Source organism: Stegodyphus dumicola, chromosome X2 (assembly GCF_044657685.1).
Source record: "Stegodyphus dumicola isolate Sdum_Otavi_A_Nest chromosome X2, ASM4465768v1".
Taxonomy (NCBI): domain Eukaryota; kingdom Metazoa; phylum Arthropoda; class Arachnida; order Araneae; family Eresidae; genus Stegodyphus; species Stegodyphus dumicola.
The window spans coordinates 111,877,915-111,905,205 of record NC_140781.1 but is presented as its reverse complement, the minus strand read 5'-3'; the positions used below and the strand labels follow the sequence as shown (position 1 = coordinate 111,905,205).

Below are 27,291 nucleotides of genomic sequence, written 5' to 3'. Positions count from 1 at the left end.
CTAAAAATACCGACCTGTCACTTGACAACAAGATCTTGCTTTATAAATCAATAAAAAGGCCTAGTCTTACTTACGCGAATCCCATCTGGGGCTCAGCTGCTCTGGCTAACTGTAAACACGTCCAAATTTTTCAATCTAAAATTTATGGCAGATATTAAACGCTCCATGGATCGTAAGGAACAATGATATTCATAACAATTTCAAAATTATGCCCATTAATCGCTTTATACAGCGACTTTCGGAAAGATTTTTCAAAAACATCCATCTTGTTGGAAACACAGTATTACATACCTTGCCGGTATATGATCTTGCGGTTGCCTCTTCAAAAAAGCCACACAGAGCTATTTCACTACCTGATTATGCTCAATAGCCATTTAAACGGCGCCGGTAAGTACACACGGACACCCAAGTGGATGCCTATCTCACGTTTTTGAACCCCAACCGCCTCCGTGTTAACAATGCGTAAGGGCACTAACCGGAGGAACCCTGCTCTTTAACTCTTTAAAAACTCTTAACGTCTCTTTAACAAGGGACAACTTTATCTCTGCACTTTATTCTTAATTGCTTCTTAACTCTCTCGCTGCGCATCCCCGCGATTTCCCGCGGGGATGAATTTTTGCAGTCTATTTAACCGTGAAACCATCTCTTTCCCCGTTCAAGGTTTATTTAGATGTGGGCTAATAGATGGCGTTAGTCGTCCACATTTCTGCCAAATATACAAGACCACGTAATATAGCGCTTTTCAGAGCTCAAAGATGTCTGGCAGAAAGCGTTTCGCGAGTAATATGACCTATATTCCTGACGATGTTTCCGACACTGACAGTAGTTCTAACTCTGATTTCAAGTATATTGAAGATAGTTATAGCGAAACTGATGAGAATTTCTCGGATTCCTCTGCAGATAGTGATAAATCTGAAAATTTAGTTTCTACTGAAATCATTCGACAGTGGTGGAAAATATTACATTGCGCAAATATTTTCAATAGTATATATGTTTTACCTTTGTATTTTATAAAATAAATCATAATTTAATCAATACTAATTTTTAAAATTTTCCTTTTATATCATTATTCTTCAATTTCAGTATTCTGACAACCTTTTTCTATGATCTAATTCTATACTTGGGAAGGAGAAAAAAAAAAAAAAACTTTTACGAAAACAAAGAATTTTTCCATTACAACTTTCATGCAATTAATTTAATGATCTAAAAAATGATAGAAATGAACAAGTTGGAGACATTTAAAAATTTTTTAACAAATAACCAGGAAAAAATTACAATATACCCAAGATATCATTAGGACCCTGTTTTCTGACCAGGACAATCCCAATCAAACTGGGACATCTGGTAAGCCCATTTAAAATGATAAACATATAATTATAAAAAATATGTTTTTAAACTCACTTGTAGTTCTTTAACATTTTCACGTGGGCTCGAAAAATAGTTGTGCTCCTTCACTGAGGCTCTTTGCTCAGTGGTTAGGGAAAGGGGGGAAAATTTTCAGATCGAGTCTTAACGACGAGGTGATTAGTGCTCTTTTGTTGGCAGGCAGAGAAACAGTCAGCAGTTCTTTTTGGTCCAGTTCCAAAGCTCTAGGTGATAGAATGAAGGAAGTATTCTAATCACTTTCACACTGCAGATAGATGTATGCAATTTTCCCACGAAACGTAATTTATTGTTTTATTTTCAGACGAAATGTTTTATGCTACAACTAGACAATTTTGTTCATTTTTTGGTTAAAATAACTTTTAAACTTGCACATACGTTATGTACTGAAAAATAAGCAAAGTAATCAGAGTTACCTATATTCACTTGTCACAATATAGAGAATTTAGTGATTTAAAATATTCAAATATATCCTTCAAACAATATATAGATTTTCATTTTAAGTATTATATTTATCCTGATATTGAAGTGCAAATTAAATACAGTTTAATTATTACAAGTGTCATTTAGAAAGCATTTTCGAGTTCCCAAATGAGCGTTATTGGATTTACACTTCTGTAAAATTCCTTTCTGGAGAAAAAGAAATTGGTAACTGCATTTGTGCTGCATTGAATCATTATTGAACAATACTAACAAACGTGCACTAACAAAAATTTACCATTGCACGAGGTAAGAATTTTTTTAAATAAATTTTTCTTCCATGTGACGTTGCAAATAGCGTTCCCAGGCTTGATCTGCCTTCATATCAGGGATATAAGATCTTTAAGTATTTTAACCGCTTCACAGTTTTGGGTTTGGTAAAGAAATGCAGGAGAAAACGCTGGAGGTTGAGAAAACAATATTGAATTATTATTGAATAATTATTGAATACATTGAAACTTGTTGAGTTTCAATGTATTCAATAACAAAAATTTAGGTTTACCATTTAGAGATATTATATATTGCTTTCACCTTAGAATAGAAGGGAAATAGTTGTTCGTCGATTTATACTGTTGCTGCATATTTTCTTTAAAAGCAAAATTGCATATTCAGGAACCCATTAAATTAAAAAAAATAAAGATTTTTGTCGAATGGGGAAATATTCCTTCAGTTTTTATGATCTACATTTTCAGAATGCTAAAATCGCCTTTGAGGTATCAGATTGTTATGCGAAATTTTCAGATCTCAAGCTTTTTATTGTTGCTTTCTTTCGGAGTAATGAAGCTCGGAATGAAGATTCGTAGTGAGTTGATGAATATTAATAAAGAATCGTACTGAGTATTAAATTCAGGAACTAAAAAATAGTGCACATCTCAATTACTCTATACATCCTTAGTATCCTAATATATCGTTTGATTCCCTCCAAAATACAATTCTCATGTAAATATTAATTACTTTCTGAACACTATCTGTGACTGAGTAGTGAAGACTGCTGAATACTGGTGGTTCGACTTGGGTTCGAGGCCAGGCGATTGGGTTGGTTGCATGGTTGGTTTTCGTTGTTTGCCCCATAGAAAATGTGAATACGAGATAGTTTCCCTTAAAAGTTCTCCTCGAGGGCATCCTTTTCCTTAGAAAGGCAGTCTTCGTGTGTTTTCCCATGTTTAATTAATCTAAACTAACGTATCTACTTTCTGAAAGAATTGATACAGATATCATCTTATAGACGCAAACATATCACAACGGATCAATTAATAAGTTTTGAAACATTTTTGAATTATAAAATGTTCTTCACTATATGCTTTAATAAAAATTCGTGTTTCATTTGTCGCACGGTCGAAATTCCTTTTGTCATCAAAATTATTCATAAAAGGAAGGGTTTCTAAATATAGTTATGAGATACTCATGAATATAGCTTTCTTATTTCGAATATAATTTTATTTTCATTCGTCTGATAAAAGAAAAGATTATTTGCCTAATTGAAGGGGGCTTTCGTGGAGGACGTTAAAAGGAAATTGGCTCATATACATGAACGAATACGAAAGGTTCATGCAGTCAATCTGTTCTTCGAAATTTGAACATGGGTGGAATTATTAGTGTTAAAAAAATTTTATCCGCTCAGCCGCTAGTTATAATTTAGAACATAAAAAACCAAAATTTCACTCAAGTAAACAGCACTCGTGGAATGTATGTCATTTAGAAATAACATTAAAATTAATTTTCATCACCTGAAACATTTATATTCATAACACTGCCTTTACATGCACATTAAAAAAAGGAATAAATTGAAATAAACAATTATAAAAAGAATGAAACAAAGAAAATTTCCTGTACGTTTAGCCTTTATTTAATACCGAACTCGAAAAAACGATAAATATCAACTCAAAGAATTTATAACGGTATTTGCAAAAGAAAAAAAATTGAAGTAATATCTTAAAATGCAAACGCGCCAGAATCAAAGTAACAAATTAGTCTTTTTACTTTCTCCTCGAGAAAATATTTCTCGGAAGACAACGAATTCGCAAACAAGCCATGTGGGTTCAAATTATAGACAATTACCCCTACCATTAGCGGAATCCCGCAAAAGAACACACTCGTTAGGGTGTCGTAAAATAGTCGTAAAGCCTCAAACGTTAGAATTCCTACCTCTGCGACCAAAGAAAAACTGCCCCCAGTTGCCGTACACTTTGCTCGGGACATATATGTCACAGCCCCTAGGAAAAGGTTAAATGTAAGGAGAAAAATTAAACAACTTCCAAAACTGAAATCTTCTTTTTAATTGTGGTCAGACAGCAGTTGGTGCAGTGGCATAAGTATCAGGATCGCCACATTAGATTTTTTAGAAGAGAAAAAAATCCTGTCTTTCTAGTTTTAATACACAATATTCAAAACATGAAAATATAATTTAATGAGCAGAATATTTTCTTTTATCATGAATGACAAATTGTTCTTATATACACTTTAAGTCCATAATAATTGTTCAAGCTGTTTCAAATAAAACTTGATATTTCATTTTGGTTCCAGAGTGCACTAAGAACCTAATTTTGTAAAATTACGAGCAATTGAATGGCAATGAAACTTTCAACATATAGTATAACAATTCACGGCGCACAGTCCTAGTCCATACAGTCTCGAATTTGCACATACTACGCGTGTTCAAGTCTGGACTACAGTAACAAGGACACTGCAGAACTACAGCTGCGTAGTAAAAATAAAAGACTATGTTAAGCTTCATTGGCCAAATATATATGTAACCACAAAATTTTTAAAAATGCTTTCTGTAAAGCCCTTGATTTTACCACACAGAATCATATGATTCCATTAAACATCATTTGAAAAGCACTGTTTATGTAAAATCAAAGATAATTGAATAATTTATTCACATATAAGTAAAAATAAATTTTATTTTCTTAGTTTTAAAAGAAAACATTTAAAATTTTACAAAACAAAGTTCAAAAATTACATTAATTTATGCAAATCAGCAACTATGCAAAATAAAACCTCACATAAATATAATAAAGATTTATCATTCATCATCACAGATAAAACTAAACTCAGAATATTTTTCTTGCTTTCTGTTTCTTACAGTACCTTCCACTAATTCTAGCTCCCTGAAATTCAAAAATATTTATAATTCAAATAAGTCATATGTAAAATGTCCAAGACCTATACATTCATAAATAAGGAGCATGTAGCAAAAAAATAAACATATGCTTTTGAGGTAATAATTTGAAATTTATATAAATCAGAAACTGATATCTTTAATTTCTATTTTGATTCAACCTGTTATGGAAGTCAAGGCATAAATTTTAGAATTAGAAGTTTAGAGTTCTCTGGAAGGGCAAAATTAATGGTGAGCAAAAACTAAAAATTACAAATTACTCAAAATCAAACAAGTAAACATAAATAGAAATATTAATAAATAGTAAATATGTTAACGAAAAAATAATGTATGATAAAACCAAATATTAAACTGAAAGGTCAGTAAATTAATGGTAAAAATACATGGTACTGAGGATAAAAGAAATTCAAATACTTTTAGCAGCATTCACACATGCATAAAAATGTTTGCCTAATTCTGTAATCTACTTAAAAGATTTCTTGATCCCATGCATATGACCCTTAAATATTCCTGTTATTAAACAATTCATGCTTGATTCTCTTTATACTCTTTACTTTAAAAATCTTAAATTTGTATTTACTAATCAGGCATGCATCTAGTAGTTAATGTAGGCATACTATTATTGAAAGAAATGTAGCAGTAAAGCCAGTTTTCTACTAATAATGTTATTCAATTACAAAATAAATTACAAGAACTCAGTTTGTTTGGGGCTCCAGGTCACTCTAGTTGTAATTAAAGTTGTTCTCTAAAACTGAGAAGTACTGGAGCTAAACACTGTTATCAGTGTACCTCGTTGATGCAGCAAATGTAGATTTGATTATAATAAATGACAACAAGGTAATTTACAGTAATAAAGTACTTAGGGGCTACCTTAGAAGTTCTAGCTTTTTAATGAACTTTCTAAACTAGCTTGTGTTCAATTCACATATAAAGATCACAGAAATGCTTACAGAGCCAGTCTGCATAACCATTGAAAACTGAATTTAGATGAACTGTCAGCATTCAGCAGGTATTATCCAACTGGCCACTGTTGGTCTATAATAGACAATATGTATTAACATGCTTTTTTTCAGATATTTTTGATTCACATTATTATCAGAAAAGCAATGAATTTTTTTTTTAATTCATTAATTAATGATGTCAGTTTAAAAAAGTTTGAAGTCGAGTCAAATTTTTATGTTAGTGAAGGATGCGTGTCGTATAAAATGAAATTTATGCTAAGAAATAGCAATAACACTGTCATGTCATGACTGACTCACAGCTTTCCTCTCACTGTCGGTAGTAAAGAGGAAGAGCAAAAGGCACTAGCATGTGAATTGAGTGAACATGGGCTCAGCTTTGGTAGTTTTCAGAGGGTATTAACTGAATGCTTAAGTAGAAGAGTTTAAATCCTATGTACTTTTTAAATTGTATTAATTAAGTTACAAACACTGCTGTATGCAGAACATGTAAATATTGAATAAATATCTAAAACAGATTTCTCAAGTACCATTTAAATATCTCCCAGTACAAATTACTGCAGAAACAAAGTGAGAGCTTTCAAATAAAATTAACACAAAAATGAGGCTAGCTTAATTACAACTACATTGCAATTCGGTAACCCCTTTAGTAACAAACACAGACATTTTGTGAGCATCCAAATCACAATGAGAAATTTTTTTTTTACTTCAGAAAAGTATCGGAAAGTTTAAAGTATCTCACCACTGCAAAAACTCCTAAAAATTGGTTAGAAAAAGTTTTTCAAAACCATTAACAATGAGATTTGAAGAACATTTCCAGAATTTTAAAAATGTTTTTAATACACATTTATAAATTTTTGCATGTGTTACAAATAAAAAATTCTGCAATATTTCATTCAAAGAAAAGCATTTACTCCCAATTTAAAGTATACATGGAAGTATTTACCTGTACTTTCTCTGCAAATATATTACTTACTTCTAGCTTTCAAGCACCAGAAACTCTCTACAAATACTCTAGAATTTCAGAAACTCTAGTTTCTTAATACTACATCTTGAAATGTGGCCATCTTTCCTATACACAACCTGTTTTTAATTTGCTCATTTATGTCACCTATTACACAATGTAACATGTTTACATAAATGCATCAACTTTTTAACTTTCATGTTTTGCAGATGCAGATGGTGAAACATCTTACATTTCGAGGAATGTATTACATACTGATAGATCTAATGATCTTATGGACCACAGAATATCGCATTTTAATATAATGTGATTAAGACATACGTTTTACTGATATTTGTTTATAAAGTATAATTTTAAATTTTAATATTTTGGCAACATTGTTATTTTCTTAAATTGTAAAAGGATGAGTTAAAAATGTATTTGGCAATCTAGAGAGTTTACTATGGTTTTGTAGAATGCGGTAAGATTTGTTACAATTAATCTTATTTAATAAAGTTTTCTTTTTATATACTGTAAAGGCCCTTATTTTCGCGGGCCGTAATTTTCGTGAAAATGAATATATTAGTGATTTCGTGAGCTGAAAATTTCGTGAATTTTATATGAACAGAACTGAAAAAAGTTTTCTTTTTATATACTGTAAAGGCCCTTATTTTCGCGGGCCATAATTTTCGTGAAAATGAATATATCGGTGATTTCGCGAGCTGAAAATTTCGTGAATTTTATATGAACAGAACTGAAAGTTGAAAAATTCCAAAAGTATATCTTTTGCATAAAGCATTTTTAAGAAACTTCCTTTTGTCCGAAAAGTCTGTCCCCCCTCCCCCATCACTCTTAAAACAACCTACGGTGCTGATCAATTTTGACCTTGGCTCAACATGCACATTCTCCTCCCGCTTTTGCACTGAAAGTGTAATCACCCCACCACCTTCGCTTTTCTCGGAATCGGATCGTCCATGCCCAACACCTGCTGGAACAAGTTGTTTCTAGCAGGAGCTCCGCGACAGAGGAATACGTTGCCATGTTGGCTTTTGCCAAATGTTCTGACAAGATGAAAGATAGAAAATTGAGAAGAGAATGTGTTATTAGAGCCGTAAAAAAATGTGTAAATACTTGTACAAGTTGATGGACAAGGGAGAGAAAATTCTTATAGGAGCTCCAGCGCCATCAGGCCTTCTGGATGCAAGAATTGTTAAGTCGTTTGTTGAATCAAAAGAAATAACATCCGCTAATACTGAGTTTTCTACTGCTTTGAAAGCAAAACGTGGAATGAAATTTGGCAGTATGCAGTATATGACAAAGTGCTGAGGTCCAAAATGGGCCGATATGCTACTATGAACGGAAAATTCTGCAGCAGTGGTGCTGAGGTCCAAAATGGGCCGATATGCTACTGGAACTGAAAATTCTGTAGCAGTGAAACATTTCACCTCTGAACTGGGAAGGCTGGCGAGTGAATCAACCATTCGCAGCATAAACAAACAGTACATTCAAGCATCTAAACAAGCTAAAGTTGATGTAACAACTTTACCACACGGTAATCGCGGTCGCCCCTTAAAACATTCTGATTTCAATGCAAGCATTCAAACATATATACATAAATTGCGGATTGCTGGTGGAATAGTTAACTGCACTATTGTTAGTGCAGCTGCAAAAGGAATTGTGAAATCACATGATCCATCTCTACTAAATGCTTTCGATTTGAACCCAAGATGGGCCAGAAGCCTGCTGGAAAGAATGAACTTTGTCCGTAGAAAGGGAACAAAGGCTGCATGAAAACTGCCCCCAGACTTCCCAGTTATTTGCGACGAATTTGTTAAGCGTGTACCTACAGTGATTGACAAAAATGTTGTTCCACCCCGAGATATTCGTTAACTTTGATTAGACAAATGCAAAGTTTGTGCCTACATCTAATTACACATTGGAAGAATGTGGTTCAAAACAAGTGTTTGTAATCGGCATGGAAGATAAAAGACAGATAACTGTTTTGTTAGCAGTTCCCTTGCTGGAAACCTACTTCCACAATTGTTGTTCGCTGGAAAAACAACAAATTGTCATGCAAAGTTTACATTTCCCACGGAATGGGACGTGTGGCACACCAATTCGCACTGGAGTAATACTGACACAATGATTCGATACATCGACAATATTCTTGTACCTTATTACAACAAGCAGAGAGAGAGCTTGGGCTAGTTCCAGAAAAACCTGGTGTAGCATTGTTCGACGTTTTTAAGGCACACCAAGATCCTCTTTTTTGACTGAACCAGAGATGAGGAATATTATTCCAGTTTTTGTGCTCGCTTCCTGCACAGGAGAGCTCCAACCTTTGGACTTAACTGTAAATGGAGAGTTCAAGCGTTTGCTCAAGAATGAGTTTATTGAGTGGTATTCCAATGAGCTTCAATTTCTAGAGGAAAAAGAATCTGTAGACTTGTGACTATCATGACTAAAACTGATTCACGCTTCTTGGCTTGTGCGCGCATTTAACAGTATTGAAGCAAAACATGAGATAATTTTGAATGTCTTCAAAGAAGCTGGTATAAATAGTATTCTAAGTGAATGAGCAGCCTTCTATTAATTTTATTGTTTTATATTCAAGAAACATAGTTGTATATTATTAAAAAATAGTTATAAGAAAGAAAGTTGTCAAGAAAAAGCTTGTAACTGTGCAATAAATCATTCAATTTTGGGTAAGTGAAAAATTCGATTTTTTATTATTATTTGAGGTGGAAAGAAAAAGTATTTCGCGAGGCTTGAATTTTTGCAATTACGACAGGCTTGCAAAAATCGCGAAAATAAGGGTCTTTACAGTATTACTATAATGTGTTTTTTATTAGAAGTAGATAATTCTTAGAGAATATAATTTATATGCCAACTCCACACCAACATTTACAGCAACCCTGGGATTGGTTATCTAAGTCCAGTTATAATGAGGAGCTAAGTAACCTCACAATACTGCAAAAACTGAAGAAACCACTTTACACATCTTCCTAGGTACCTAGCCCTGTTTTGGAAATTGGATGCATATTTGTTACAATATAACTCCCTTCAGTGTCTGACTGCCATTCGATGTAGAATGGTTTGACTTATCCCTTTAAGATTACCTTCCAGATATTTGAACATGAATATATGCAATCCCCATGCCATTTTAATTCATTATTTTTAAACTCTGCTTTAGTTCAAAAAGAACAAAAAAAAAATCACAGATGACTGCTAACAGAACTTATCAATAAAAAGTGTTTTTGTTGTGACTTATCTCACTTGTCTGATAGTAACATCAGAACAAGCCCATGAAATTTATCATGGCAAGCAGAGTAAGATTGCATCTGTGATTGGCTAGAGCCTTGGGCGCTATACAGGTGACAGTATGATTTCGCTCGTTTCAGTCACAATTTTGATGGAGAGCACCGCAGGGGGGACAGGTCGGAGGATCTCTCACCCCTCTTCCCCTATGACTAACCTCTCGCAAGGACTTTCAGCTCGCCATATATTTAGAGTGCCTGTGTGCCGCAACGACACTACATATTTACAAACGTCCATGCCTTCTCCGAGATTCAAACCTGCTTCCTCCAATATCACAATAGGCTTCCCTAAACACTGTACCGTCTGGGCAGCTCAATGAAAAGTTCGAATACTAAATCATTTGAGTTGATATTAAATAAGAAACACAATTTATAGGTTTGCTGGAATGAATTAACTGCAAATTACATTAAAGTTCTTTCTGCTGACATCAAAACAAGAATTAATAAAGAAACTGTGTAAAACTAAACCACTAGATTTTCTCAATTAGTTAGATTTCACTTATTAGTGTTTTAAAGGATTTTCAATACTGAGCTTTCTTTTGCTAAAGTACATTGAGAGAATGTATTATTTGGCAAATCTATAATGCTTCTTCTGCCTCTCCATGCTAACAAAGTTAGGCTTGTTCTGGTTACAGATTGATTAGATTTCTTCGTAATTTGAGGTACGAAAAGCATAAAAAGTCACAAATGTGGGCATCAACATATTGGCTCCATTCAAGATATAGCATTTAAAACCTAAATATCTATAATAATGTTACAAGCTTTTCAATCGGGTTTAATATTCTTTTCTAAAGGAATAATAAAACATTGCTAAATTTAAAAAAAAATTATCTATTTAATTGCTCAACTTACTGTCCAATCACAGATTTATCACAATTTATTATTTTTTAAAGTGATTTGATTTAGGCTTATTTTAATTATGGCAAAAGACATACAGCTTATCAGCCTTAGGAAAAGTGGTGGTGTTTCAGGGCATATAACTTATTTGGTCATACACATGGTTAGAGCAGATGAAACTATAAAAGGTATGTCATGATAAGAGGAAGAACAAGTTGGAATTGAAAAATTCTAAAAAGTGCCATGAAGTCTAAAAGAATAATGCAGAGAAGAAAAATATCCTAGCAAAGTGATTAAAAATAAAACTTTCCCTTTACATTCAAAGCCTGTATCTTTTAAAAAGTGGAACATTAAAGTGAGGATCAATTCCAATTGATTAAAATAGAGATGGATTGAATGAGCCAAAATGTTCCCACCTAGGAGATTTAAAATTTGGACAATCAATTAAAATATGAATTACAGATAATGTAGTATTACAGTTTGCACAGATTGGAGTATTCTCTCCTTTCAACAGGTGCTAATGAATTATCTGGATGTGACCAATTTGTAAGCATGTCGGAAAGACTTTCAGTTTTTGCTCATGGCCTTATACTTGATTTAAGGTTTCTCACATTCTAGCTAGATACTTATTTGTAACTCTCAGTTTTCCTGTCATTTTTGAAAAATTTGCCTGCTTCACATGTTATGATGTCTGTATAAGGGGTACCGGGTACATAGACTGCATCAACACATTTGGCAGCAATTTTTGCTAGTTCATTACCTTTTATATCAACAAGGCCAAGAATGCAACAATATTGAATACAGTATTCCCATGTCTTAAAAGATCTAAATGTAGATTTATAGCCTTGATCAGTAGAGGACTATGACTGACTGACCTCCAGATCCTAACAATTTGAGAGTGCACTCAAATGAGTCAGAGTTAAGGATGAATTTCCTATTCCGTTATTTTGAAATAAATAGAACTGCTGGACCAACAATTTTTGGAAGGAAAAAAAAAAAAGCAAGCTTTGTGCAATCAGGTACCCTCAGTAACACTGCTACAAACATTTCCTGATCCAATATGATCATTTGACTTTGATCTGTCTGTAATTAAAAGAGTAACTGTAGTAAATATTTCTATACTCACAGATTTGTCTGCATACAATTTCACAAGTGTCACTCTTGTTGGAAGGTGGGAAAATAATAAGAATTTTTGCAGTTTTCCATGGAGGAATAATGAAACTCTTACTGATTTTAGGTTTCAAATCATTCAGTAAATATTTTTCAAGACATGAGCAAATTTGCAGACCGAGAGGTAAAATTTAAGACGGCTTTGCGTGGTATAAAGGAGGATAAAACTGTAGAGGGATGCGAGCAGGATGATATGGGCAAGACATGACTTTAAAATAATAGTTAACAGATAAATGATCATGGCCTAATTTCAATGGCAGCTCAACATATTCTGCATACAAGTTTTGCACTGGGAAAGTCCAGAAAGAACCTAAGCAGATCTGCAAAACTTAGTAGTGTACAGGGTCAAATCTTGCCAACAGACAGCCATGATGGATCACAGATGAGGGAGCCATAATCCACTTTAGATGTAATTACTTCCCTGTAAATATGGAGCATTCAACAGTGATCAGCATCTCAAGAATTGCTGGAATGAATTTTAAGTAGGACATGAAGTTTTAAACATTTCTTCTTTATAATGTGAGGTACGAAAGTTGGCTTCACATATGAGGCCAAGAAATTTTACTTTTGATAGTGCTGGGATCAAGCACCTCTCCAGACAAAGCTCTGAATCAGGATATAAGTACCTTTATTGATGAAAATGAGTGCAAACAGTCTTTTGGTTAGAAAATTTAAATCTTTCTCCATTTATGTATCTAAAAACTTGCTCAAGGCGATTTGGAATTGTCTTTCTATGTAATGTATATCAGCGCCTGGGCAGTTTATTTGGAGAACATCAATGCATAATGCTCTACTTACTGTTGAGGGGAGTTAATTTGAAATAGAATTAATTTTGAGGCTAAAAAGTGTAGCATTCAGCCCACATCCTCACTGCACAAACTGCTCTTAAATGAAATTATGAGACTTTGGAGTATCTAACTTTGAAAGGTCTGTTGCTCAGGAGTTCTGTATAAGAAGTGGTAGGGTGTCATGCAGATGATTATAAGTCTCACAGTATGCCGTACCTCCAGGTCTCATCATAAGCTCTTTTCACATAAAAAGTGGAAATTATGCAGTCCCATTTCATAAAAGCATTCCGAACAGTTATCTTCAAAAGCAAGATGTTAGCAATAGGTGATCAACTTCTTTGGAGGGATTCTTGGATCTTTACCTTGCTCTAGTATATGACTGACAAAAGCTTTTTTCCAGGCCATTGGGAAAATACCATGCATACTGGGCAAATGCTTAATCATTAGACAGTTAACATCACCAGGACAAGGACTAGTGTGCCTAAGGGAAGAAATACCTTCAAAGAGAAATTTTTGAAGGAAAATTTTTCATTTAATTTGATTCTGTTAAAATTTTCATTAACTACTTATGTCAAATAACAATGGTTACTTGGTTACTTTTTGTTAGTGGTGGCTACTTTTTTTCCACTAAATCTTAGCGTATTTCTTACTAAAACTTCAAACTATTTTAGCCTCTTTTTAACACATTCAGGACAGTCTCGTATATACACTGCAATAATTCCAGTCTTACCAGCCCAGCATCACTCATATGCGAAGAGCTTCGATGAATCTCTTCAGCCCAGCATCATGTATACATAACTTGAAAACGAAACGGTTTCCACATCAGTTAAGTCATGTAGCTTTTGACCTTCATGTATGAGCATCAGTTTTTATCCTGTGTTTCTGGTTTTGACAGATTTATTGGTGTAAACAAACTGGGTATTGCAGCTCTTTAAGTTAAAGGAACATCAGCGTGTTTATTTTGTTAGGATTTTTTTTTTTTTGTTGTCTTCATTTTTATTTTTTGCGTTTTTCGTTATTAGAGTATGGGGAAATGTATCAATGTTTCCTTTTTTTTCCTTTTTTTTGGTCAGGAGAATGTGGGAAAATGTATCCAGCTGACTATAATGGGTGTAAAATCACCAAACTTCCGTGATGGAAAAACTCCAACCAGTTGTCCTTTTTTATATTTATTTAAAACTAAACATACTTTCTTGGTTAATTAAAAAGTAACTTTACAGCATTATAACAGAAGGGGAAAGATATCAGCTTTTAAGATGAATGATGCGTCTTACTTGCTTGGTATATGCTTGGCGAAGAAAGCCACAATTTTCCTGTGATTTGATTCTCGTTTTGAATTATTCCACATACAGCAGAATTATTCAATTGGAATTCCGATAATTATTGCTTAATTTTTCTTTACATTTCACATTTGTAATTCTGTTTTCATGTGCATAGTATCTGTTTTCATGCTTATAGTTATAATTTTAGTATTTCGCATGTTTCATTTATTTCTACTAATGTGATATTCTTTATATTAATACACATTACTAATTAGTATATTAAGTATGTAACTTTAAAAATTGAGGTTATTATATTAAAATGATTTTATATGAATTTTTTGTAAAAGTAGGCTTAACTGCTGAAAATCCATAGTTTGGTGGCGATGTTCCATTTCCAGGGGTTCAGTCCTACGGCTACACTTCGTTCTCCGCACACTGGTCCTCAAGGGGTTTTAAGCTCTTGACTTCCTGTATTTCTTCAAAAAGTAGTAATTTATCTTTACTCAATGGATATAAAATGTACTGGTATAATATTAGTGTAAATATTTCTATTTTGCAACAATTTATTTGCTGTAATTTTAAACCAGCATATATTATTTTACATTTAATATAAATTTGTGCATACTTCCTTTATATTACTTTATTTAAATTTTTGTAAATTGCTGTACATTGGTGTGTATAATTGCTTTATGTTATAATTTCTGAATTATGTATAAATAACCTTGAAAGTGCATAAATAGCTACAGAAAAACAGAACAAATGATTTGAACATCAAATTTAAAAATTTGCCGGATTAGGTAACATTAGGTGAGTTTTGAAAGAGCAGAAGATTTTTCACGTGCATACAATCCAGTTGGGTTATCCTGAGCTCAATATTCAGTAAAAATTTTTTTGCAGAAAATTGAACTTGATTTGTTGCAAGGAAAATTAAAACTTTTCATAAAATGAGAAAATTGTTTATAGTCACTAAGGGAAAGAAATTGCCAGTCCAATGTATTTGAATTTCTAGCTAAGGTGAGGTAAGATTTACTTGTATAATGCTAAAAATGACATAATATTGAATGAACAATTGAAAATTCTCTTCTCAGATACTGAAATTTGACACATATAACTAATCATTATTACCCATAAGAAAATTGCATGTAAGAGACTTAAAATGTGGCTTTATAAGAAAAATATAGTTTAAAGAAAAATAAATCTTACTTGCACAACACATTAACTCCCTTATGAAAGTTGATGGTTTAAAATTTAAAATTGCCTTCCATAAAGCCATAATTTTATGTCACCACTGTTATGCCTATTTATGCCTTAATCTATGCTAGTCAATATTCAAAAAGCAGCTGGCACTGTTGTGATAGAGCCTATTAGCAAAAAAAATCTCAAAATAGTTTGCATGACTTCGTGAACTCAATTCAACATTGACTTTTTACTTAACTTGCAACTTTTATAAAATGCTAATGTGCAATTTTACAGCAGATATTAGGATCAAGTTATTTAGGCAAACATACATCCAAATGCGAAAACACAAACATGTGTTCTTTGATGCAGCTCTATTAACAAATTACACAGGGTTCTACTAAGTTAGTGTGCAGGTCATGGAAGAAGAGAGTCATCTTGAACAGCATGTCCAATCCATTGAGAATTGAGTTAGCTTTTCTTACTAAATAAACCAACCTTGATTAGAAGTTCAAACTCAGCTAAGCATTACAAATTCTCATGAAGATGTAGAGAGCCCCAGCTTGTTAAAAAGGAAGTCCTTACTGTCTTGTCATTGTGGCATTAGCAACTCTTTCAGCATGTCAAAATACACACCTATAATAGCTGATTATGAAAAGAATGTCTTCCTACAGTGGCTCAATCTACAATTACATGATAAAAATATCACCCATGCAAATTTCTGCATGTACTGATAAATGCATTTTAGTTACACTTGTTATAATTATTGTACAGTAAGACCCCGCTTAACGCTGTTTCGTTTAGCACTGTTTCGGTTTAGCGCTCTTTTATTTCAACCCCTGGATTCCACGAAATCGCTCGCAGCATACGGGGATTCCCCGAAATATTATGCAGCGGTAGGTTTCAAATACATATCCGAAAGAGTGTACTTGTATTTCTTGTTTGGTGTGGTATTGTACAGACATATTTTGAAGGGGTAAATGTGGAAGATGTCGAAGAAATAATTCAAGAAGCAGCGACTAGTCTTTCTAATGATGAGCTCAAGGAATTAACCGAACAAGAAGAAAAAAATGTTGACAGCAGTGATTCAGAAGAAGAGCAAAAAGAACTTTCGATGGCGTTTGTAAAAAAGAGTTTGTCTACCATAACTGAAATAATGGATCAATTCATTGAAAATGATCCGAATTTTGACAGGAGCTCAAAAGTAAGGCGTGGTGTTAGAGATGCTCTATCCGTTTATGAAGAACTTTTAAGAGAACAACGCAAAAGAAAAAGGCAAACAACATTAGATGCTTTTGTCACAAAAAGGCAGAATACTGAAAAAAAACGCAAAAGGCTAACTAAATATGACTGACTTAGAATTTTATTTGTTTTTTTAAGAATATTCGTTTTGTTATTTATATTTTGTTTTTATTTTTGCAAGAAATAATAATGTGGTATTAATTTGGGCTTTAAGAAATAAATGTTTGGTTTTATTTTTATTAAAAAAACATACTTTTTAAATTTAATATCTAACCAATTTCCTAGCCATCTTGCCCTAACCCTAATATTTACATGTAAAGATAGCCTCGTTTAGTGCTGTTTCGCATTACGCTCTACTTTGATGGAACGTATCCCCCGCGTTTAGCGGGGTCTTACTGTACAATAAAATTTTGAAATGCTAGAGGGAATTATAAACCACCACTTATTCTGATATCAGTACTAAGATGAAAGCGTTAAATCAGGTCAATAGAAATAAGCAGTAGTATATGAGAAGTTAACATGATTACACTGTTAATGTTGAAAAATCTACTTTGAATTAAACTCAAAGGAACTTCTTTTATCTCAAGATAATAAATGCTTTAATATCTTGCATTATTTATGCATTTGGGATAATTTCAAAATTAATGTTCTTTAGCTTAAGATATTAATCTAATGGTAATAATTCATGCAGAATTTAAATGCAATTAGAGTCAAAATCCTTACCTCAATTTCTGTCCTAAGTAGGGAAAGAGACACTAAAGATGAACTGGAACTACAGTCACTATCAAAATGTAAAATATTTTCTTCTTCAGACATTAATAAAGTTGCCACCTTCAATATTAAATATAAATTAATAAATAAGAACATACTGTGCCCTTAAAAGAGAACATCTTAGCATATGAATGACATGAAAATATTTTATGTAACAACACAGTTACATAAGATTAATTCCATATTGAGTAATCAGTTGAATAAAAAACAAGTTGTTTACATATACAAGAACACAGCTATTTAATATTCAATAATAATAATGTTTGTTATAAAGAAAAACATTAAGGACACACAAAATTGTAACAGTTCATTATTTTAGTATTAAAAAAAATCCTCTTAGAAGAAATGTCTATTTATAAGTCAAAATACCTTTATCAATATGTTTCAGACTTTTAAATTAGATAAAATTCCATTCCAGATAGGATACAATTTTTTTTTTCTTTAAAAATCTCAATGTGTTTTAATCTTTTCTGCTCCCAGCATTGAGAAAAAGATTTAGGACCCTTAACCCAGAGAAATGAACATACTCTTTGCCCAAGCTCTTTTATAAACACAGAAAATAAAAATCCTGTAACATCTGCTTTTTATGAGCTTATTTATACAGATAATATTCATTTTTAATATATATATACAGGGGATGCAAAAGTACGTATATAGTTATAGCATTTCTTCTTTTCTTTATTAGTAGTTATGTGTTATATAATGAGTGTATTATATCTAGACTGGTAGAGGAATTACAACTAAGTACAATCTTTGAGGTCCTCAAATTGCCAGTATGTTCCTGCAGTCAAGATTCTACACTCATTCACACTTTGGGCTAGAGGTTTTTATAGTTAATTCTTTCGCATATTTCTTGTACGATGTTACTTTGCAAAACAGTAATCGGCGATCTGAATTATGCTTTAATAATCCATGAAGTAATCTTGGCTGATACAGTTTCAAACTAAATGTTGAATCAGAGGCCCCCAAAGATCTATGGAACTACCATGAAGCTGTCTCCTCTTCCAGTTATAATACATATTATGCAAAAGTAGGGATGCAAAAGTAGGTATCCAGTTATAATATCCCCCTGTGAATTGCTTTACACAAATAAAAATATAGCAAAAAGGAAGTATTATTAATAATGTTTCTAACTCTCATTTCAAAATTATTTCTACACGTTAATGAAGCAAAAATTTTAGGAATCAAAAGGTCAGTGCAAAATTATACACAACTATCACATTTGTACACAAAAACGTGCTTTCAGGGTGAGAAACATTTCTAAGCCCTCAAGAATACATTGAACAACACTGGACATTTTACATTCATGGAGTAAAATAATAAATAATACTTCTAACTTGAGACATTCCATTAAATAAAGCTCTTCATGGCATTCTATCATCATTTGTTCACTTTTGAAATTTTAAATAAAGCATTTCATTATAGCATATCAAAGAACGATAATGTAGGCCACCAGAAACACCTCACTCCCATATCATATTTGATACAGTAAACCACACAAGGATTATCTGCCTAAATGAAGAAAGACCCTTATGGATAATTTTTTAAAGGAAAAACGTTTGTATTGCATTACGCCTTTGGACAGAAATGAAAATGCATTCATATATGATACGCTGGAAACAAAGACATTAACATGCGATTTGATATAAATCTCTATTAAAACATCATATTTTGCCAAAAACCATAAGTTATATTGGGTGATCTGGAAAAATCTGCAGTTTTTCAAAACAATGGGAGTTTTCTTCTAGTCATTTTGGTACTTCTGATAAAGAACGATACTGACTGAAGCAGATTTTTAAATATAATCTTTCCTGACCATGCTGCAAATCCTAGCATGGGCGCTGGCATAATTTTTGCTTCAGTGAACCAAGTAGAAGAGAGAACCTGAAAGTTCACTTTTGTCATGTTATGCCTTTTTATTTTACACAAGAAAGAAATGCAAGTAAGACTATTCGTAAAATTTCTGCTGTATATGGACAAAGAGCTGTTTCTGATTGCAGAGTTTAAATGTGGAAATTTCAGCCTTGAAGATGATATTTGGTTTGGTTTATTTAAGTATAGCAAAGCATGTTAGGGCTTTCTGCCTAAGGGTAGGGATGCCTTCGTGGAGGACTTCCTAAGGGAAACTGGCTCATATACACGTTACACATAGGGAAAACCATGAAAACATCCATGCAGGAAGCTCGTTCGCGGGATTCGAACCTCGGACCGAACTACCAGTGTTCAGCGACTTTACCGCTCGGCCGCTGGTAGGCTGAAGATGATATTTGTTCTGGATGACAAACATCTGCAAAGGCCTATTAAAAGAAGCTATCGCTGAAAATTCATGTTAGAGGGGTGAAGAAATATCAGACACTTTAAATATTCTAAAAAGCATGGGTCATTTGTCAATGATCATTTGGAGAAGACTGGATGACGGCATGGAGTTAACTTCTTTGCAGATTGTCAAAAAGATATTGCTTTAGCAAGTGGTACTGCAACCATGCAAGAGATGTGGAGTTGTGCATGGATGTAAAAGTTGGAGAGATTGCTTATTGATTCCACTTGACTACTATCTAAGCTTGGAATTATCTATGCCCTAGTCATCACTAGCTTTATCTCTGTCTGTAACATTCATTTCAGAAGGGGTGGAAACAATTGGTTGACCAGTCACAAGTGGCTAGATAGCTCTTTGAATTGCTTGGAATTGTTTCTGAATTCCAGAAATTACTGAATGATGAATGCCAAAGAACAGTGTAACATCTTTGACAGCTTACTTCAATGTGTCCATAATCCTCTAAGATGTATTACTTTAATAAGACTTATGAAACTCATAAAAATTTCTGTCAGAAGTAGATTCATAATCAAAATCATACATAATTTTGAGTATTATGCTTTTGATATTCAAGCTGATAAGAAAAGATGATTGGTTTTATAACTTTAGAACAGAAATTTTTTACATTAATTTGGCTTTTGTACTGTTTTAATTGCATTTTTTTATATGCTCAGCTACCCAGAATTTCTATGTGGCATTTGGTATTTCACAAGCTTTTCAGTTAGTCAGGCTTTTACATTCTACTTGTGCCTCTTCAATATTCCAGAATTCTTATACAGTACAAAGTCCGAAATCCAGGCATCCATTATCCAGAATAATCCAAAATCCCGACCTCAAAGCCACAAACTTTTTTTTTTGTATGCTTTACGCATTTGATGTTTCCTTCCATAATAAAAACGTGTGGAGATTTTCACTTAAATATTCCGATTCTTAATTTCACTTAGGCACTAAATAAAATACCTCGTTATGAAAAAACAATCATGTAAGCATAAATTTGTGAGATTAATAATTTGGCTTTGTAGCTCAGTATCTGCTTGGCAAACATCTCAAACCGAAACATTCACCTATTTTATATCCCTGACGCCAACCTGGCAAGTCCTTATTTATTATATTTCGCTTTCATCACTGCATGTTTATCAATACATGACAGCTTCAGTAATAACTCATGCAGTGATGTCGAAACTTTTTTTTAATTAGTAATTTAATAACAAGAGTAAGGCAGCCTTTTATATGCTAATATTACACTTGGTGATGATTATATATTTTTAAATGCTTAAAGTCAGGGTTTCTTAAACTGTGGGTCGGGACCTGAAACAAGGGGTCGCCAAAAATTTTAGCAGTTTTTATACTTTTTGAACTCATTATAATAATTCTACATAAATATTTTTACACAAATGTTTTTGAAAATAGATAAAGACAATGCAGACAAAGAAAAAACGAAAATGTTTCTGACACATTCCTTTTATAACATATGTTCATTTTCCTTGCTTTGCATCTGATGCTGTCATTTCATCTCTTATTTAAAATTTTCACATTGTTCTATGTCTTAACGTTATAAATTAAACTTAATGACCTAAAACCGTAATAGTATATTACAGTACAAGTGAAAAAAATTGACAATTTCACTCATGCGTGTGTCGGATTTGCACAATATTTATGGGGTCCCACAAAATTTTTGTAAGTATTATGGGGTCTGGTGGGTCGCGAAAAAATTTCAGTGATAAAAAGGGATCACGACTGAAAAAGGTTTAAGAAACCCTGCTCTAAGAAATATTCACAAAGAAAAATTCAACAAAAACTTCTTTTCATATGCTAAAAATAGATTTTGTTATTTACCATAAACCCAGCAGCAGCGGCAGAATGTGGCTGCACTGGACGGAAGAATTTAGAGAAGACAAAATTTTTGGAATATGGAGAAGCACCGAGCGGCAAAATTAAGAGATGAGAATTTTTTTTTATAATTAGGAGAAAGCACTGGGACCCAAAGTTTAGGTGCAGTGGAAATTTAGAACTTAGGAAGGCACTTTGTAGCAGAATTTAGGACCCGCAGAGATTGCACTGGGCCGTATCTAGTGCCGACCCTAGATAAAGCCTTAAGTATATGTTGGAGTTTATTAATTCAGGAATCAGATTAGTTTCAAGCATGTGCAAGAAAAAAACATAGGTACAGTAAGTAACTAATACGATTCAGGCTTAATTCAGTACACAATACGATTCAGGCTTAATTCAGTAAGCAATAGGAGCAAGAGAAAATTTAGCAGAACAACTTGGCTTTCGCCAATCTTGTGATACACAGACAATAATATATAACGGACGCTTAAGCTAGGCTAAAATTATGTTTACTGATTCTAAAGCATTTCAGTTAATGCAGCAGACTGCGCTGTTCCTTAATCTTCTAATCTGACCCAGCTTATTATTTTTTGCAGACTGTTATTATTACAGCAATTCTATAAAATTAAGCTTGAACTTTCGATTATGTCGAAAAGAGTTTCCAATTCTAAAGCTGCCAAAGGATGTACAAAGCAAAAGCATGTTTCAATGTCCATTAAACAAAAACTGGAATTGCTGCAAAAAAAAAAAAAAAAAAAAAAAAAGGATAAAGGCATATCCATCTCAAAATTATGCAAGGAGTATGGCATTGGAAAGTCAACTGTAGATGACATAAGAGAAAGGAACTTTTTGAATTTTTTTATGGAATCAGACACCCCACTTGCAACGAATAACAGAAAAAGTGTTTGTTATGCTAAAAGTGACGATCATGACAAAGTCATGATTGAATGGGTTGGACAGCGAGGACGTGCCATTGATGGGTCCGATGCTAATGGCTCAAGCCCAAATATTTCATGAAGAAATGAATTTAAATACCGAGTGCACATAATCGACAGGTTGGTTAACCAAAATTTAAAATTCGCCATGGTATAAGACAAAAATTTCAGATGAAAAAGCTTCAGCTGATACTGAAGTTGCTGAACAATTTGGAGATGAATTCATTGAACTCATTACTAGTGAACAATTATCACCAGAACAAATTTACAATGCTGATAAAACTGGTCTTTTCTGGCAATATGTACCGCGAAATACCTTGGCCACCTCTACAGAAAAGGCTCCAACTGGTGCCAAAGATTCCAAAGCGAGACTAACAATTTTAGCATGCGCAAATGCTGGAGGAACGCACCAATACAAACTTTTCGTAATCGGAAAACATGCACGACCTCGAGCATTTAAACGAGTATTAATTTTCCCTATTACATGTCATGCAAATAAAAGAACATGGATGACACAAGCATTTATGAATGATTGGTTGAAAATCATTTTATACCCGAGACTTGGCAACATTTGAATTCGGTTGGTTACCTGATGACTAAAAAATAGTCCTGATTGTAGACTAATACTTCACTTAAAGTTTTGGTGAAAAATAATGTATCCATATTATTCTTCCCTCCAAATCGTATGTCTGTCATTCAGCCTACGGATATTGGAATGTGCGTGTGCTGAAATGCAAATGTAAAGTAGCATTTTAAAAATCTATGTTAAACTTCTTGAACAATGGCAAGACTATTCAAGACTTTTTGAAATATTTTAGCATAAAATCTGCTGTGTAGAGCATCGCAAGATCGTGCGAGGAGGTGTTTCCAGATATGTTAAAAAATGCTTAGCATAATTTATGGCCAGCTACCATATTTCATGGTGAGGATGATAAAGATGATAGCCGTGAATTTGAAGGTTTTCGGATATCGTAAACTAAAGGTGAAATTTTCCAGCTAATGGATTTTGTGAAGAAATGTGGAAAAGCGGTAATAAATGAAGATGATATAACACAAATTTTTCATTGCGGTGACAATGCTCCAATCATCAATCAATTAACGGATGACAAAATCTGTTGTATGGTTCTAAATCCAGGAAATACCACTACCGATAGTGAAGAAAGTTACACAGAGGTTATTGAAAACTAAAAAATTTCGATTGACAAGTTAGTTGGTATTCTCGACACAGCAATTACAGGACTTGAGCAGTGGAACTTTGTAACTGAACAAGAAATTATGTCTGCTTATAGAATTAAAGAGAAAGTATCAGCACAAAAAATGAAGCAACTTAAACAACTTAAATTGAAAGAAATGTTTAACAAAATAAACAACTAAATATTAAGCTTTTTTTTTTGGTAAAATTTGATACCCTTTAGATTATAATTGCTGTTTATTTCATAAACTACAGTTTCATATTTTTAATTGTATAATTTCTGCATTCCATCTTACCAGATTTAAACTGATGGTCTATAATCTGGAAAAATAACAAATCGGGAAATCACCGAAGTCCCGATGAGTCCAGATTTTGGACGTTGTACTGTATTACAGTTCCTACTGCCACCCCTTATATATGTTTGTTTACGTCTGCATTTATATTTAAAGAGCATATTGGATCATATTGGATATGTTAGGCTTTATTTTCATTTAAAAAAGAAATTATATTGCTGCAAAATTTTTTTTTTCAATCAGATTCGAAAACCAAACGTTCCAAGTTCAAAACCCATCAAAGGCAAGTAGCCTAATTTTTTTTTTATTATTTTCTTTTGTACTAATTTGTTTCCTTTATTTTCAATGTAATAGAGAATTTTCTCCGTTTTTTCTCCAAATCCCAATTTTAGAATATTCCATCTCATTCATCAGGTGTATATAAGTGGTTACTCATTCAGTTTGAACAATAAAGTCTTGAGTTCAGGTTTGAGTACTTGCTTCTTCATTTGGTAGATCACTTCAGCTATGTGATCGTTTGGTGAAAGCACCAGGTTAATTAATTATTACAGCAGAGTTACGCTACAGCCTACATATTTTAGGACTCTGCCCCCGAGTTTGATGGGAAGGAAGCTGAGCAGTACCCCCTCAGTTCCAAGTAACATCGCACTAATACCGATCCTGCCTTACCAACTATCCAAAAGCCTGTGTCTTTCACTGGTGACAACGAACAAGATACCAACAGATGGCTCAAGGACATCCAATCGACATCTTTAATCACTAAGATGGTCAAATGTGTCTGGCTAACATTTTTCACCTCACCGGAAATGCTCAATAGTGGTTCGATAATAATGAAGACACATTTACTAGTTGGACTGTTTTCAGAAATGCTCTCAAAAACACATTTTGTCATGCAGGTGATGTAAAGTGCCAAGCGGAAAGACCATTACTCACTTGTGTGTAGCAAATCTATGAGATGTCTGAAGCTTACATTCAAGATATTCTTGCTCTGTGCCAAAGAGGAAAGCCCTCCATGCTTGAAGACGAAAAAGTGGCCCACCTAAAGGAAGGCATTGCTGAGGACCTAAAATAGGTCTCATCATCTCAGGACTATGACACCCTGGTTGCCTTTGTGAAACATGGTCATCATATAGACAGCCTTCAACAATGACATATTACCTGGCCATGATTCCAGAGGTTAGCTAATGTTGTGGTGGTGTCTGCCGATGCAGACATTGGTGACTTAAGGTCTATAGTGCGCACCGTTGTCACGGAAGAGCTTCAGAAGGTCATGGAAGAGCTTAAGGGCTACACGGAGGTACCTAAGTCGCCGAATGACATAGCATCTATGGTGCATGAGGAGGTTATGGAGACTAGCCCCACTCACAGGAGCACGAAGAAGCACTATAATGGGTCTAAAGTCAGGCTACTGGCCAATAGAGGTTGACAAAGACAGCCTTCATGATGCCAGATGGTCACTATGAATGCCCTTCAAATTATGCAATGCTCCAGCCACATTTGAATGGATGATGGACACGATGCTTAAAGACCTCAAATGGAATTCTGCCTCTGCTACCTCAATCACATAATTATGTGTTCACCTAATTAAGAACACCGAAAAAGCTCAAGGGAAGTTCTGAAATGTAACCAAAGAGCAGGACTGATGCTAAATTCCAAGAAATGTTCATTTGGCAGAAAGAAGCTGACTATACTGAGACAATCAGTCAATCAATATGGGATCTATCTTGATGCACAAAAAGTAGAGGCTGTAACAAGGTTCCCTGTACCAGGAAATGTTGCCCATATGCAAAGTTTTCATAGCTTGTGCTCCTGTTACTGATGATTTATCAAAAACTTTACAAATATTGCTAAACTCCTGCATGACATGGTGAAGAAATATGCAAAATTTTCTTGGAACACGTTGCAGAGGGAATCTTTTGCAATGGCCAAATGGTTACTGACCAGTGGTGTTGTTTTGGGACAGACACAGAAACAAGAATACATTCTGATGTTAATGGCTATGCCATCAGTGAAGTACCGATTCAGATCCAGGATAGCAAAGAAAGACCAACAGCCTATGTATCCAGGTACCTCACTGAAGCTGGCAAGAACTATTCTACAAATGAAAAGAAATGCCTTGCTGTCATTTGGCAATCAGTAAAATCAGACCATATCTCTATCAAAAACCCTTCATAGTAGTCAGGGATCACTTCTGTATGTTGGCTGGGCAATGTTAAGGATCCATCTAAAAGAATTGCATGGTGGGCTCTCAGGTTACAGAAGTACAACATAAATATCGTCTACAAGGGCAGTCATGAGCACTCTGCAGGAAGCCCTTGTCGAACCAATAATTGACAGCAATGACAACATCCCTTTCATCACAGCAATTGCAGATTATGGAAAAGAGAAGCAGAAGGATAAATAATTGAAGTCCATCACTACAACTCTCAAGAAAGGAGGTACATAACAAAATTATAAAATAAGAAATTGTATACTGTACAAAAGAAGCTATAATCCTATGAGAGAGCAACAGCTCTTGCTTAGTACCAAAGCAACTTTGTACTGATGTTCTAAGACGTTTTCATGATGTTCCAATCACTGGTCATCTTGGATTTGCCAAAATGTATTATTGAATAATGGCACATGATGGTACATATCACACTGTCCAGAATGCCAAAGATGGAGATCACCACCACAACTTCCACCAGGACAGCTTCATCCAATAAATCCCACTGACATACAATTTACTAAAATTGGAATAGATCTACTTGAAGGCTTTGCTATTACTTGAAATGGGAACAGATGAATTATAGTTTGCACAGATTACCTAACCAGATCTACAGTAAAAAAGGCAGTACCAACTGCTGAGGGCACCAAATTTGCCAAATTTATAGTTGAAAAAACTGCATTCAAGCACGGTGCCCCCAAAAAGATGATAATTAACTGAAGACACAACTTCTTATCCACTATTGTTAAAGAAATCCTTCAATTATGCCAGACATCTCATCTTCTGACTACTGCATACCATGCACAGACCAATAGTTTTACTGAAAGATTCAACAAGACACTGGCAGACATGTTGTCCATGTACGTAGATGTTGAACAAAGAAACTAGAATACTACCCTACCATTTGTGAATTTTGTCTACCATTCAGTAAAACAGCATAATGGGATTCAGCCCATTCTTTCTTCTAGTAATAGCAGATATATCCAGACTCCTCTCAATGTTATTTTTCAATCCAATACCGGAGATCTTGATGAGAGTTATGTGTAACATCTCTTCACTAGAGCTGAAGAAA

The 27,291-nt window shown here is 33.8% G+C and overlaps 1 protein-coding gene across 10 annotated transcripts in view; it reads right to left on the bottom strand.

The window, feature by feature from the left end:
- Window positions 1–4,748: 4,748 nt before the first annotated feature.
- The window catches only part of LOC118189241 (kinesin-like protein KIF11), a 191,298-nt gene continuing 168,755 nt past the window's right edge, over window positions 4,749–27,291 (bottom strand). For 9 of the 10 annotated variants that reach the window (XM_035359821.2, XM_085809126.1, XM_085809127.1 and 6 more), the window contains 2 exons: window positions 17,402–17,509; window positions 4,749–4,973 (listed from right to left, as the gene is read on the bottom strand). In XM_035359821.2, coding sequence (XP_035215712.1) covers window positions 4,917–4,973; window positions 17,402–17,509 — 165 coding nt within the window. In that variant the 3' untranslated portion in view covers window positions 4,749–4,916. The remainder of the gene's footprint in view (window positions 4,974–17,401; window positions 17,510–27,291) is intronic. The other variant, XR_015038916.1, reaches the window with a different exon arrangement.